At 44.0% G+C, this 16,456-nt stretch overlaps 1 protein-coding gene across 2 annotated transcripts in view; it reads left to right on the plus strand.

Moving 5' to 3' along the window:
- DOCK5 (dedicator of cytokinesis 5) overlaps positions 1 to 16,456 on the plus strand; it is a 238,865-nt gene that overhangs the window by 201,291 nt on the left and 21,118 nt on the right. For both annotated transcript variants that reach the window (XM_047762590.1, XM_047762591.1), the window contains 5 exons: positions 2,028 to 2,169; positions 5,418 to 5,499; positions 7,581 to 7,665; positions 8,107 to 8,193; positions 11,990 to 12,166. In XM_047762590.1, the coding sequence (XP_047618546.1) occupies positions 2,028 to 2,169; positions 5,418 to 5,499; positions 7,581 to 7,665; positions 8,107 to 8,193; positions 11,990 to 12,166 (573 nt within the window). The remainder of the gene's footprint in view (positions 1 to 2,027; positions 2,170 to 5,417; positions 5,500 to 7,580; positions 7,666 to 8,106; positions 8,194 to 11,989; positions 12,167 to 16,456) is intronic.

The following is a 16,456-nucleotide window of genomic DNA, read 5'->3' on the forward strand; positions in this document are numbered from 1 at the left end:
TACTACCCAAGATAGGTATTCTGTGATAGATGAGTTTGTTAAGCAAGGAGTATTCACCCAAGTAAAATCAAAACCCATGTTCACATAAAAATTGCACCTTATTGTTTATAGCACCCGTATTCATAATCCCTAAAGGTTGGATATAACTGAAATGTACCTCAGCTGGTGAAAGGGTAAGCAAAGTGTGGGGCTGCCATGCAGTGGAATACTATGCGGTAATAAAAAGGGAGTAAAGTCCTAATACACAGAATCATGGGGGTGAATCTCAGATGCATAGTGCTGAGTGAAAGCAGTTAGACCTTAAAATCTACATACACTATGGTTTTATGTATATGACACTGGCCAAGCCAAAACTTAAAATAGGGATGGAAAGCGGATAAGTGGTTATCTGGTGATTGGAGCCAGAGGAAGGTTGGGCTACAAAGAAGCATGGGAACATTTTTGGAGGTGATGAAACTGTTCTCTATCTTTTATTATTATTATTATTATTAAAGTATAGTTGATTTACAGTGTGGTGCCAATTTCTGCTGTATATCAAAGTGACCCAGCTATACATATATATAAATTCCTTTCTCACATTATCTTCCATCACAGTCTATCCCAAGAGACTAGATATAGTTCCCTGTGCTATACAGTAGGATCTCATTGCTTATCCATTCTAAATGTAGTAGTTCACATCTACTAACCCCAAACTCCCAGTCCATCCCACCCCTTCCTCCCTCCTGCTTGGCAACCACAAGTATGTTCTCTATGTCTGTGAGTCAGTTTCTATTTTGTAGATAGGGTCATTTGTGCCAAATTTTAGATTCCACATATAAGGGGGATCATATGGTATTTGTCTTTCTCTTTCTGACTGACTTCACTTAGTATGAGAATCTCTAGCTGCATCCATGTTGCTGCAAATGGCACTGTTTCATTCTTTTTAATGACTGTGTAATATTCCACTGTGTATATGTACTACATCTTCTTAATCCATTCATCTGTTGATGAACATTTACATTGTTTTCATGTCTTGGCTATTGTGAGTAGTGTTGCAGTGAACAGAGGGGTGCGTGTATCTTTTTGAATTATATTTGGCCAGTACTGGTGTTGCTGGATCATACGGTAGTTCTATATTGAGTTTTCTGAGGAACCTCCATACTGTTTTCCCTAGTGGCTGTACCAATTTACATTCATACTAACAATGTAGGAGGGTTCCCTTTTTTCCACACCCTCTCCAGCATTTGTTATTTGTAGACTTATTAATGATTGCCATTCTGACCAGTGTGAGGTGGTACCTCATTGTAGTTTTGATTTGCATTTCTCTGATAATGAGTGGTGGTGAACATTTTTTTTCGTGCCTGCTGGCCATCCATGTCTTCTTTGGAGAAATGTCTGTTTAGGTCTTCCGCCCACTTTTCAATTGGGTTGTTTGGATTTTTTGGTTGTTGAGTGGTTTGAGTTGTTTGTATATTTTGGAGTTGAAACCCTTGTCGGAAACCATTCTTTATCGTGATCGTGGTCATGGTTATGTCTGTCAAAATCAGAAGAATTTTACGCTAAAAAAGTGTAGATTTTGCTATGTGTCAATTATACCTGAATTTTTTAAGAGTCAGGGAAGACTTCCCAGGGAATTTCTGTTTCAGCTGTGATTTGAAAGATAAGCTGGGAGTTAAAGAGGTAAAAGGGGTAGGAAAAAGGAGAGGAAACAGCAGACAAGCGCTTGGCAGGGACTAGGAATGAAAGAGAGGGAGCTGGGATGAGCCGGGGAGATGAGGCAGGAAGTATGAGGGGAGCCCGTGGGGTTTTGGGCTTCCGTAGCTCATGAGGAGCACTGCATGAGGCATTTTTATGCCTGTGGCTTAACCCCCCACATAAACCATGGGCCTTGTCAGATGTGATGGCTGCTGTGGGGCACATAGTAGGGGTTCGGTGAGAGGTGTATGGCACTTTGCCCGGGGAGGACGGCAGTTTCTGAGGGACCAGGGTCCCCAGGTGCCCCTCCCCTCTTCCTATTTAATTCTTCCTCTTGCTGTCCTGACCTGTAGAACAAAATCTTCATCTACCGGGGGAAGGAGTACGAGCGGCGTGAAGACTTCAGCCTGAGGCTGCTGACCCAGTTCCCCAACGCCGAGAAGATGACCAGCACCACGCCCCCGGGAGAGGACATCAAGTCATCCCCAAAACAGTGTATCCTTGTCCCAGGGTTTGCTAACCTGCAGCAGCCCCAGTCCAGCCAGAGCAGCTGAGGATTCCATCCATGCTAGCAGCTGTGCTCTGTTCTCAGAGTCATTTTACCATCCTGACTCAGTTTCCCATTCAGTGGAAAAGCTTTGGGACCTCATGTCCTTAGCTTGTGGCTACAAAGTAACTAATGGAGAGAGATGATAAGCAAATCATAAATATGAAAGGATGTGTGTTATAGCCACAGGCAGAGCCTGAGCAGAATGTAGACTCCCTGTTCTGGATTGTGGATAAAGTGTCTAGCTCTGTATGTAACATATATAATGTGTTATTTAAAAAACAATCCATGGGAGTTCCCGTCATGGCTCAGTGGTTAACGAATCTGACTAGGAACCATAAGGTTGCGGGTTCGATCCCTGGCCTTGCTCAGTGGGTTAAGGATCCAGCGTTGCCGTGAGCTGTGATGTAGGTTGCAGACGTGGCTCGGATCCTGAGTTGCTGTGGCTGTGGCCTAGGCTGGTGGCTACAGCTCCGATTCGACCCCTAGCCTGGGAACCTCCATATGCCGTGAGAGTGGCCCAAGAAATGGCAAAAAGACAAAGAAATAATAATAATAAAAAAAATAAATAAAAAAACAATCCATGCTTTTATTTTTTTTTTAATTTTTATCTTTTTGTCTTTTCTCAGGGCCTCACCTGCGGCATATGGAGGTTCCCAGGCTAGGGGTCTAATCAGAGCTATAGCTGCTGGCTTATGCTAGAGCCACAGCAACACCAGATCCAAACCTCTTCTGCAACCTACACCATAGCTCATGGTAATGCCAGGTCCTTAACCCACTGAGTAAGGCCAAAGATTGAACCTGCAACCTCATGGTTCCTAGTCGGATTTGTTTCCATTGTGTCACAACAGGAACTCACAATCCATGCTTTTAAAAGATAAAGATGTTGGAGTGTCCGCTGTGGCACAGTGGCTTAAGAATCTGACTGTATCGGCTCAGGTTGCTGCAGAGGTGAGGGTTGGATACCCGGCCCCGTGCAGTGGGTTAAAGGATCTGGCTTTGGCTCGGCCATGGTATAGGTTGCAGCTGCAGCTCACATTCAACCCCTGGCCTGGGAACTTCCACATGATATGGGTGTAGCCATAAAAAATAAAATGAAATAAAAAAATAAAATGAAATAAAAAAATATTATAAAATTGAACAGTATTCTAAAAGAGGTCAGTAAGAAAGAGCTGGTAGGGCAAGTTGCCTGGGTTTGAGTCCCAGTTCTATCATGAACTTTGTCCCTTTGGGCAACTTACTTAATTTCTCTGAGACTCAGTTTTCTCATCTGTAAAGTAGGGGTGGTGATCATTCTTCTCCTTGTAGTTCTTCTAAAGATTGAGTATATGTAAAATACTAGGGACAGTGCCTGGTACATAATAAAAGTTCAATTTGTATTAATTATTATAGCTATAGATTGATCAGTAGCTCTAGAAAAATAGACAGCAATAATGATAGATTAGTAGATAGACATGCCTTAAAGAGAAGCATAATAGTGGATACTTGGAAAAGAAAGGTTTACTGAAATAAATCATTGTTTCCATTGTGGAATTTCAGAAAACACTCGAGGTGCCTTCTTGGAGGGGGAATGAAAAGAGGTCTTCATGAACAGGACAATGTAAAATTCAGCGCCCTGCAGTCACATCTGCGTAGCCATTTGACCTTGGCAAGTTGCTTAATTTCTCCAGGCTTTGGTTTTCTCATCTATAAGGCATGAGGGTAACTCTGTTTTTCCCAATTATCTAATGGCATTTCTATGAGGGTCAGAATAAAAAGGAAATCATTTATGAGAAAACATTTTATAAGTTATAACAGTATGAGGCATATCCTAGTGGGTCTCAGATTTTATTCTACTTAAGAATCACCCTGGGAGAGATTTGAATACAACAGCTGTGAATTCTAATTCTGTGTTTTGAGTAAGTTTCCAGGTGATTCTGGTAGATGGCAACCTTCATGTTGAGAAATACTGGGAGTCAGTGTCAGGTCTAGACCCAGTGCCTTAAACTCTAGTTTCATTGCTGTAGATTTTGAAGCGTTATTGGTAAACACAAAAAAAAGTCATGTCTAAGATCAGATTGTTAAGTCAGAGAAGGAAGCTTTACCCCTGAACTGCATTTGAAGCCTGACTTTTATCATTTACTAGTTGTGTGATCTGGACTTTCTCAAACCCTCGGGAACCCTTTCTCAAACCCTTTCTCAAACCTTTCTTCACTTGTAAAAGGGATTAATAACATCTACCTAGTAATATTTGTGTTTATTGGAGATGACATATTCGGAACACCTAGTACAGTGCTCAGCTTTGGCCCGTGGTAAACAGATGGGATCCAAAGATACAAGAAATTCCTATTGCCTGGGCTCTGGAGTTGGATTATTTCAGAATGATGTGTGCCCAAAAGAAACAAAGACAATTTCTAACCATCTGTTTTCCTAAAATTTCATTAACTTTTTTTTTCTTTGTCTTTTTAGGGCCACACCCAAGACATCTGGAAGTTCCCAGACAAGGGGTCAAGTCGGATCTGTAGCTGCAACTCGGGATCTGAGCCGCATCTGCAACCTACACCACAGCTCACAGCAATGCCACATCCTTAATCCACTGAATGGGGCCAGGGATTGAACCTACATCCTCATGGATACTAGTGGGGTTCATTACTCCTGAGCCACGACGGGAACTCCTGATGTCTGTTTTCATGTGGCAAGATCATCTACCACATGTCTGACCTGAAAAATGTCCCCAGATTATGACTTTAAGAAGGAATTTTGGGGAGTTCCTGTCGTGGCGCAGTGCTTAACGAATCCGACCAGGAACCATGAGGTTGCGGGTTCGGTCCCTGCCCTTGCTCAGTGGGTGAACGATCCGGCGTTGCCGTGAGCTGTGGTGTAGGTTGCAGACGCGGCTCAGATCCCGCGTTGCTGTGGCTCTGGTGTAGGCTGGTGGCTACAGCTCCGATTCGACCCCTAGCCTGGGAACCTCCATATGCCGCGGGATCGGCCCAAGAAATAGCAACAACAACAACAACAAAAAAGACAAAAAAAAAAGAAGGCATTTTGGTAATTCCTAAGGGAACCCCATTTTCAGTAGTTGTCCTGGCATTTGGTTCAAAGGCATGATCGATGTGGGTGCCATTTCCGTTGTTAAAGCAGGAGGAACAGGCCGTGCTTTCTGCCTGTGACAGCTTTGTGGCCCAGCTTTCTCCTTCCTTAACGAGCTCCTCAGATATGCAGTGTTTCACCGTAAAGCCAGTGATGAGCCTGCCACCCAGCTATAAGGATAAACCAGTTCCAGAGCAGATCTTAAAGTAAGTGGGGTTCTTTGTTGTAAATTTTATTGGAGTATAGTTGACTTAGAAAGTTGTGTTAGTTTCAGGTGTACAGCAAAGTAAATCAGTTATATATATACATATATCCATTCCTTTTTGGATTCTTTTTCCATGTAAGTTATTACATACTACTGAGTAGGGTTTCCTCTGCTATACAGTAGGTTCTTGTTAACTGTGTATTTTATATATAGTAATATGTACATGTCAATCCCAACCCCCTAAATTATCCTTCCTGGCCTCCATTTCCCATTTGGTAACCATACATTTGGTTTCAATATCCTTGAGCCTGTTTCTGTTTTGTAAGGTTTTTGTAACATTTTTGTTAGATTCTACATATTATTGATCTCATAGGATATTTGTCTTTCTCTGACTTATTTGACTTAGTATGACAGTCTCTAGGTCCATCCGTGCTGCTGCAAATGGCATTATTTTTTATGACTAATATTCCATTGTATATATGTACCACATCTTTATCCAGTCCTCTGTTGATAGACATTTATGTTGCTTCCATGTCTTAACTATTGTAAACAGTGCTGCAGTGAACATTGGGGTGCATGTATCTTTTACGGTTATCTCTGGATAGATGCCCAGGAGAGGGATTGCTGGACCATCTGGTAGTTCTATATTTAGTATTTTAAGGAACCTCCATACTGTTCTCTAGAGTGGTTGCACTAGCTTACATTCATGGATACTAGTCAGGTTCATTACCACTGAGCCACAATGGAAACCTCGGGGTCTCTTTCTCACTTTTTTTTTTTTGTGATATTAGTCAGGTTCATTACCACTGAGCCACCATGGGAAGCTCAGGGTCTTTTTCTCCTTTTTTTTTTTTTTTTTTTTTTCGTCTTTTTAGGGCTTCACCCACTGCATATGGAGGTCCCCAGGCTAGCGGTCTAATTGGAGCTACAGCTGCCGGCCTATGCCATGGCCACAGCAACGTCAGATCTGAGCCACACCTGTGACCTACACCACAGCTCACAGCAACGCTGGATCCTTAACCCACTGAGCAAGGCCAGGGATTGAACACACAACCTCATGGTTCCTAGTTGGATTCGTTTCTGCTGCACCATGACGGGAACTTGTGGGGTCTCTTTCTTAATAAGGGCACTAACCACATTCATGAGAGCTTCCCATCATGAACTAATCACTTCCCAAAGGATCCACCTCCTAACACTGTCGCCTTGGGTCTTAGGATTTCAACATATGAATTTGGGGTGGGGGGTGGATGTAAACACTTAGACCATCGCAACTATCCATTCCTATTCAGTATAAGATAAGAGCTTGGTAATTCAGAGGGATTTGGGGTTGGTTGGTTGGTTTGTTTTAAGCAGAGAGAAGGAAATGGGGAAATTTCACTCTTAGCTCCTCTGGTTCTTATTTCTGCTCTGAAGTATCTTGTCCATAGCAACTGACCCTCACTTTGCCTGGTGATTTCCCTGTAATTCAAGACCTTATCACTTATGAGAAGCTGAAATGCTAGATGGATTGATAGAATCATTAGAAGACTATACAGGAGTTCCCGTCATGGCGCAGTGGTTAACAAATCCGACTAGGAACCATGAGGTTGCGGGTTCGGTCCCTGCCCTTGCTCAGTGGGTTAACGATCCGGCGTTGCCGTGAGCTGTGGTGTAGGTCGCAGACGCGGCTCGGATCCCGCGTTGCTGTGGCTCTGGCGTAGGCCGGGGGCTACAGCTCCGATTCAACCCCTAGCCTGGGAACCTCCATATGCCGCGGTAGTGGCCCAAGAAATAGCAACAACAACAACAATAACAACAACAACAAAAAAACAAACAACAAAAAGACTATACAAAGGAATTACACACATGGACATGAATCCATATGCCTTTTAAATCTCTATCCTATGAGACAGATGCATCAGTAATAAAGTTAAGATGTGTAGGAAGTCAAACCGTGTCCCGCCTCCAGGGTGCATTGTGGAGATTAGGTCAGGGTGAAGATAGTTTGGTGGATAAGAGTCTGCGTAAGACGTGCCCCAGGTTTTTTTTGGAAGGCTTGTTGTAAAAAAGAAGCTACAGCGTTGTGGCTGTGTCTTCCCCCAGCTACTACAGAGCCAATGAAGTACAGCAGTTCCGGTATTCTCGGCCATTCCGGAAAGGAGAGAAGGATCCCGACAATGAGTTTGCTGTGAGTCCAACCCTCTGGCCCTAAACCAAGATGAAATGGACATCCAAAGTGGGTGGCCTTCCACCCAGCCAGCATCTATAGCAGAAACCCTGGCAGCGCTGGGGATAGAGGGGCCCCACGCTTGTTACCAGGACTGCAGGCTGTCACCCCAGTGGAAGACTCTAGATTAGGGATCCAGGAACTGGGCTGTACTCCTGGGCCTGCTGCCACCATGACCTTGAGCAAATCACACCTCTCTGGACCTCATTTCCCATCTAGAGGCTGAAAGGGTCCCCTAGGTAATTCCCTGCAGCTTTAAATATTTAGATCCATAAAATTTGGGAGAAAGCATGGCCCCTTCACTAAGGAGGCATTTGAAAATGGAATCCCAACTAACCCAGGGAGTTGGGCTCCTTTGCCTGAGAACTGACCAACATTTCCTACTTTCTTTCTTTTCGCCAGACTATGTGGATTGAAAGGACCACGTATACAACTGCCTATAGCTTCCCTGGGATTCTCAAGTGGTTTGAAGTCAAGCAGATTTCAACAGTAAGTCATTTGAAATTGGGACTCAGAAAAATCTTTCTGTCTCCAAGGATAATAAGAGCCTTTGTTAAATGCCCCCTCTGGGTCTCCCCAGCTTGGTGGACCAGCCTCCTCTGGCCGCTCCATTTTCTAAAGGAGAAATGAAAGGCCTGCTTGTGGAATAGAACTCCTTTGTGAAACCGATGTTACACCACCACCCCTAAAGGTTACTCACAGTGAAAGGCTCTTTTATGACCAGACGAGTGTTGTCTCCTTAAGGACCATGCCAGCACCCGAAAACATTTTTGGAATTCCTCCTTTGAGTTTCCTATCATCGCATTCTTCTCTCCCAGAACATTGCCTCTTCTTTTATTTCCAGCTAACCGTATCTCCATTTTCATCACTCCCCAAAACTGTTCATTTTACCTTTTTTTAAAAATTTTCTTTTTATGACCGCACCCGCAGCATATGGAGGTTCCCAGGCTAGGGGTCAAATCAGAGCTGCAGCTGCTCACCTACACCACAGCCACAGCCACACCCACACCCGATCCAAGCTGCATCTGTGACCTACATGGCAGCTTTGGGCAACTCACTGATTGAGGCCAGGGATCGAACCTGCATCCTCATGGAAATTATATTAGGTTCTTAACCCACTGAGCCACAGCAGGAACTCGTGTTTTACCTTTTTAATGTTTATTACATCTGGGTTTTAAACATCTGTAATGTTTATTACATCTGGGTTTTTTTCCCAGCCCTAGCCCCTCCTTCATCTCTGGTTGATGCCATTGAAAAAGTCTCCTTATTGTTCTCCCTGTCTTGGCTTCTCAAGTCCATTTTCCTTACTGCCTCAGACTATGAATTCCATGCTGAAAACCTGGCTGTATCATTCTCAGGCTTAAAACCTTGCTGTGGCTCCCCAGTGCCTAGACTAGAAAGCCCATGCTCTGTAACACACGCACACAGGGTCTTTGTGACTAAGCTTTTCCACCTCATCTGTGGAATCTATGGGAAGTAAATTGCTCGTTTCATGGAATTTCAACCCTCCAAGACGCTATATTGCTTTCTGCTCAAAATGCCCTTTTGCCCTTCTCAACCTACTAACTCCTGTTGAGATTCACTTTAGGTACCGGCTTCTCTAAAAAGCCATCTCTGAAGCTCCCAAGCTAGGTTAGATGTTCTTTCTCTGTGCCCTGTCACAACGTGGACTTATTTCCAAAGAGTTACTTTCTGGAGTTCCCGTCATGGCTCAGTGGTTAATGAATCCAACTAGGAACCATGAGGTTGCGGGTTCGATCCCTGGCCTTGCTCAGTGGGTTAAGGATCCGGCGTTGCCATGAGCTGTGGTGTAGATGGCAGACACGGCTCGGATCCTGCATTGCTGTGGCTCTGGTGTAGGCCGTTGGCTACAGCTCCGATTCGACCCCTAGCCTGGGAACGTCCATATGCTGCGGGAGTGGCCCTAGAAAAGACAATAAATAAAATAAATAAATAAATAAGTAAGTAAGTAAGTAAATAAAGTTACCTTCTATGCTTACATGTCTTAAGATCTCCCCACTCCCACTCTGACCTCATTGAACCATAAGCTTCTCCCAGCCATGAATTACTTTTTTTTACATATTCTTTTAATTCAAACATAGTTGATTTACAATGTTGTGCCAATTTCTGCTGTACAGCAAATTGATGTAGCCATATATATACATACACATACATTCCCTTTCTTATGTTATCTTCCATCAGGGTCTATCCCAAGAGACTGGATATAGTTCCCTGTGCTCTGCAGTAGGACCTCATTGCTTATCCATTCTGAATGTGATAATTTGTATCTACTAACCCCAAACTCCCAGTCCATCCCACTCCTGGCCACTCCCCCTTGGCAACCACAAGTCTGTTCTCTGTGTTTATGAGTCTGCTTCTGTTCTGAGATACGTTCATTTGTGCCACATTTTAGATTCCACACAGAAGTGATAGCATATGGCATTTGTCTTTCTTTTTTTGACTTCACTTAGTATGATCATCTCTAGTTGCATCCATGTTGTTGCAAATGGTTTTATTTCTTTTTTATGGCTGAGTAGTATTCCATTGTGTGTGTGTGTGTGTGTGTGTGTGTGTGTGTGTGTGTGTATGTAATATGTATACTACATCTTCTTAAGCCATTTATGTGTCAGTGGACATTTAGGTTGTTTCCATGTCTTGGCTATGGTGAGTAGTGGTGCTGTGAACATAGGGGTGCAGGTATCTTTTTGAATTGTAGTTTTGTCCAAGTAAATGCCCAGGAATGGGTTTGTTGGATCATATGGCAGTTCTATATTCATTTTCATAAATTATGTCTTAATCACCCTTGTGACACAGTGGTGCACAGCATGATACTTGCATAAAATAAGCATTTAAGAAGTATGACTTAAACAAATCTGAAGTTTGATGTGTTCTGTACCTCTAGTGCTAAATTTTTTTTTCAAGTATGAATATGATTTTGGAAAGAGCCTTTTGGAATCAAGTGTGTAGGAGGTCATGCTGGCTGATAATGGGTAAAATGAAGGAGATGATTTTTCTCCATTCTGCTTTGGAAGATGTTTCCACAGGAGGAGCTCTCTATGAATCCATATTGCATCTTATTTCATTCTCATCCAAAATTCAGCTTGAATGATCTAATAAATCCTTCCTTCCTTCATTTCTTGCTTGCTTTCTTGCATTTTAGGGCCACACCATGTGGCATATGGAGGTTCCTGGGCTAAGGCTGTAATTAGAGCTATAGCCACTGGCTTATACCACAGGTAACAGCAACGCCGGATCCTTAACCCACTGAGCAGGGCCAGGAATCAAACCTTCGTCCTCATGGGAACTAGTCAGATTCGTTTCCACTGAGCCACAACGGAACACACATCCTTTATTTCTGATTTCTGTAAACCATGGAACACATACTAAGGTCATTTTATGTGTGGTTTGAATGTATGGCTTCCAAAATCACTTACCTTTTTGCATGGAAGGAGCATTAAACCTCTTATCAGTGGACATTTTTTAGTTGTGCAAAAGTATCTTGGATTAGATATATTGCTTCTCTGTTGTCACTGATCTTCTCAAAACACCTCTGAGGAAGATTTGCCTAAGAAGCAATAATTATTACAGCTCCATTTTTGTCTTCTCAAAATTTCTATAGATGCTCTGTCCCAAGAAATAATCATTATCATAGCTCCAATTTTTTTTTCCCCTTTGGCTGTGCCTGTGGCATGTGGAAGTTCCCAGGCCAGAGATCAAACCCAAGCCACAGCAGTAACAATGCCAGATCCTTAACCACTAGGCCACCAGGGCACTCCTCATAGCTCCAATTTATTTTTATTTTTATTTTGTCTTTTTGGGGCCACACCTGCGGCATGTGGAGGCTCCCAGGCTAGGGGTCCAATCGGAGCTGTAGCTGCTGGCCTACACCAAGCCGCAGCAACGCCAGATCCGAGCCGCGACTGTGACCTAACACCACAGCTCATGGCAACACCAGATCCTTAACCCACTGAGCAAGGCCAGGGATCGAACCCACAACCTCATGGTTCCTAGTCGGATTCGTTTCCACTGCGCCACAGTAGGAACTCCATAGCTCCAATTTTTAAATCATCCTTATACGGTCTCTAAGATTTCAAATCACTAATTTTGCAGCTTACCAACATCATTTCAAGTTAAGTGTGCTATCCTTATTAATAAACATGACCTTGACAGACATTCTTCTGTGGCTTGGTGGGAATTGTATGCCTTTAGAGGGGAACACTGGGCTTTTTCCAGTCTTAGCCGTGGAGCTCACAGTGTCCCTCCTCTGCCATGCTCTCTGTCACAGGAGGAAATCAGTCCTCTGGAGAATGCCATTGAAACCATGGAGCTCACCAATGAGAAGATCAGCAACTGTGTCCAGCAGCACGCCTGGGACCGCTCCCTCTCCGTGCACCCCCTCTCCATGCTGCTCAGTGGCATCGTGGACCCAGCTGTCATGGGGGGCTACTCCAACTATGAGAAGGTGGGCTGCGTCATGGGAACCCCACGGCGCCACCAGGTTGTGTGTGTCTCTCCTGCCTCCTCCAATGGCATTGTGCAGCTAGCAGATTTGTTTCTTACAGCTTTAGGCTCCCCTCTTGATGAGTGGGCAAATGAAATTCATGAAAAGCTTGTTCTCACCCTCACACTTCCTTGGAGACCTGAAGCCACCCAGCCAGGGCTAGGCCACTGTCTGGTAGAGGCCCTGGAAGATCAACCTGATACACCTCTGGTGATTCACCAGCTGTGAATTCCCTCTCCTTCCCCGTCCTCCTCGCTCCCCTGGGAGGTAGATGGCATAGGTCTGGACCCCAGACTTGATGTTGCTCTATTTGGAACTAGATTCAAGGAACCCCAGCCTGACTTGGGGGACCACTGGTTGTAGGGACTACACGCTGGCCCCGGCCCTGCAATTAAATTAGTTCAACTCAGTGTCCTGTCTGTTACTCTGGAAAAACATGAAAGGAGTGCTCACTGCATGGGGATCCATTGCTTAGGGTTGGGATGTAGCACCATTTAACATAGAGGTAATGCTTTCAATGGGTACAATTCAGTTAAGTGTAATTAATAGAGGTAGGATTTTCATTGTTAGGTATGTTTTCTTTGGCTACATCATTTTGGAGTGCTCTTCTTGAATATAATAAACAAGTACAGCCCTGTTGAGTAGCATGCAGAGTGAGTGGGAGGCAAAGGAACTGGATGGGAAGGGCGAGCAGAACTTAGGTGGGCTGACTCTTATTTCCATTTGTACATGATGTCCCAGGAAGGCCAAGGGCTTCAGAATCAGTCGCTCCCATGACCCAGTTCGGGCTTCCCAATGGCTACTGTGTGCTCTTGGGCAAGATGCTTAACCTCTCTGGGTCCTAGTTCATATTTGAAAAAAGTAAGGAAAAGACATAACTCAGTGGAGTGATGTGGAGCTTATGGGAGACACCCTGTCTCTGAGGAACGTCCTACACCGCCTGTCATATATAGCTGAGCCTTTATCAGTGTTGGTTGATTTCCTGCCTCCTTCTACCTACTTGGTACAGAATGTGTGATTGGTTTTCTGCATGGGTGGGCTCCCCCAGGCTCTGTGACTGCTGTTCCAATCATCTCCTTTCTTCTCTGTTCTCTTCAATCTCTCTGCCTTCCTTTGTCTTAATATTCTCAGCAGCTGGGAAAGACTCAACACCAGAGAGAAGTTCCATTTTGCCCCTGTTAGGTTTCAGTAATCATTTCCAATGCTGCAGTGAAATGTAATGTAAAACCAGGACCCAAAGTGCAATGCTTTTTTTTTATACTATTAATGATTTCAGTGTGTGTTTTTTCCTATAAACTCTCTGGTGTTAACTTTGATGTGTCTTTCCAAGTATTCATTTCTTTCAGGATGCCCCTAAACTCTGATTCATATATGCAATGTCTGTGATGATTATAGGTTTATATGAAATTTCTTCTAATGTGAACATCTTCTAATTAAAAATGGGGGGAAATTAAGGATGAAATTCCCTGGTGGCTCAGCAGGTTAAGGATCCAGAATTGTCACTGCTGTGGCTCAGGTTTGGTGCTGTGGCGCAGGTTGGATTCCTGACCCTGGAATTTCCACATGCTGTAGGTGTGGCCAAAATTAATTGCTGAATTAATTAAATGAAATTTAAAAAAAGGAAAGGAAGGACATATAAACAAATAAATTTCAGGAACTTTAAAAAAATACTAGTTTATACTTTTAATATGTGTGACTTTGTACATTTCTGAACATAAGAAAAAGGTAAGCTCATGGATCACCTTGAACTATTGCGATCAGTTGGGGGACCCATCATTACCTACCTGATACAAGTGGCCAGTTTTAAGGCAGCTCTTTAATCATTGCCTGAGTGATGGGAACAGAGGAGCTGTTTGCTGCAGTTTTTCAGGGCTTTCTATTGAGGCAGAACTCTGCTAGAAAAATGAACTTCTGCCCTGATGTTCCCTGACTCATCTGATGCTTTGGGAATGTCAGTGCATTTTGTCATAGGTCAAAAAAAAAATTTGTTTTAACCTTCAAAAATTTAAACTGGAGTTCCTGTCGTGGCTCAGTGGTTGACGAACCCGACTAGTATTCATGGGGATGCAGGTTCGATCCCTGGCCTCACTTAGTAGGTTAAGGATCCAGCTTTGCCGTTAGCTGTGGTGTTGCAGACATGGCTCAGATCCTGAGTTGCTGTGGCTCTGGCGTAGGCCAGCTCCATTAGACCCCTAGCCTGGGAACTTCCATATGACGCAAATGCAGCCCTAAAAAAGCAAAAAAAAAAAAAAAAATTAAACTGATAGTATTCTGAAAGGTAAAGGTGGCTGAAGATTTAAGCGGACACTATGTTTTCATTTATATTGACATTCCCTGTAATATAAATCTGCTGGAATGAGCTGCTCTGTAAATGTGCTCTCCCGCTTCCTTGTTGTGATGCTTGTATTCCGAATATTTGTCTTGTCTGTTGTATTCGTTTTCTAGAGCTGCTGGAACAGAGCACCGCAAACAGGTATCTTAAAACAATAGGGATCTATTGGAGTTCCCATTGTGGCTCAGCAGTAATGAACCCAGCTGATATCCATGAGGATGTGGGTTCAATCCCTGGCCTTGCTCAGTGAGTTAAGGATCCGGTGTTGCCGTGAGCTGTGCTGTAGGTCACAGATGTGACTCAGATCTGGTGTGGCTGTGGCACAGGCCAGCAGCTACAGGTCTGATTCCACTCCTAGCCTGGGAACCTCCATATGCTGCAGGTGTGGCCCTGAAAAGAAAAAACAAAAAATAGAAATTTGTTGTCTCATGGTTCCAGAGTCCAGGAGTCTGAAACCAAGGTGTCAGGAGTGTTGCTTCCCTCTGAGGCACGTGAAGAAGAGATAGTTCTCTGCCTTTCTCCTGGCTTCTGTGTGTCGCTGGCAATTCTTTGACATTCCCCACTTTGTAGGTGGCTGTCTTCTCCTTGGCTCTTCACATGACATGCACTCTGTGCCCATAAGCTCTGTGCCTCATTGCCCCGTTTTGTAAGGACACAGTAGACTGGATTACAAGCCCATCCTACTCCTCTCTTTTTTTTTGCCTTTTCTAGGGCCTCTCCTATGGCATATGGAGGTTCCCAGGCTAGGGGTCTAATCAGAGCTACAAGTGCTGGCCTACGCCACAGCCACAGCAGCGCAGGATCCGAGCCGCGTCTGCGACCTACATCACAGCTCACGGCAATGCTGGATCCTTAACCCACTGAGTGAGGCCAGGAATCAAACCCGCAACTTCATGGTTCCTAGTCGGATTTGTTAACCACTGCGCCACAACAGGAACTCCCCCTACTCCTCTTAACCAATTACATATGCAACATGTGTGTCCACCTAAGGTCGCAGTCCGAGGTGCCAGGGCTCAACCTGTGAATTGGGGATGACAACAGTTTACCCCTAACATCTTCCCACAAAGTAAAGTGTTTGCATATATTCTCTTTTCCCCAAAAAATGGGCTGATCACTTTTCTCACTGTATCCTACAGTTTCAGGAACTCTTGGGCTTCCTATAATGGGGTGGCTTTCCTAGTAGTAAAGCAGAAGAGTGAGGGGAGATTTTGGAGGCTGGTCTTTGAAGGCACTCTCAGAAATGATGGTGAAGGGACAGGGAGAAAATAGGTAACTCCCAGTTTGAACTTTGAAGGAGTCCACATGTTCACTACAGACCTCGGTGTTTCTGTCCCAGTGAGTTGTCTTTAAAATACTCTCTTATGTAACACCTATATTTACAGTTTGAGTTTGTGGTTTTTTATTTCCCTATTATAAGGCCTCTCTGTGAGTGTTTATTGATGTTATAGGTGACGGTGACATAGTCTTCATGTAAGATAATAAATGCACCTACATTTAATATTTTTTTGTCTTTTTTTAGGGCCGAACTCGCGGCATATGGAGGTTCCCAGGCTAGGGGTCTAGTAGGAGCTCCAGCTGCCAGCCTATGCCATAGCCACAGCAATGCCAGATCCAAGCCACATCTGCAACCTACACCATAGCTCACGGCAATGCCGGATCCTTAACCCACTGAGCGAGGCCAGGGATCGAACCCGCAACCTCATGGTTCCTGGTCAGATTCGTTTCTGCTGTGCCACGATGGGAACTCCCAGCATTTAATATTTTTTAAACACTTTCACATTTATATTATTTGTCATGTTGTCCTCAAAATAGCATTTGAATAGGCAATGAGTAGGAAAGTGCCAGTATGAATCTTTAGAAATTGTGATACCACCTATAACATGTGGCAGAGCAGAAAAAACTCAGCCAGACCTCTGGCC

This window comes from Phacochoerus africanus, chromosome 15 (genome assembly GCF_016906955.1).
Source record: "Phacochoerus africanus isolate WHEZ1 chromosome 15, ROS_Pafr_v1, whole genome shotgun sequence".
Lineage (NCBI taxonomy): Eukaryota > Metazoa > Chordata > Mammalia > Artiodactyla > Suidae > Phacochoerus > Phacochoerus africanus.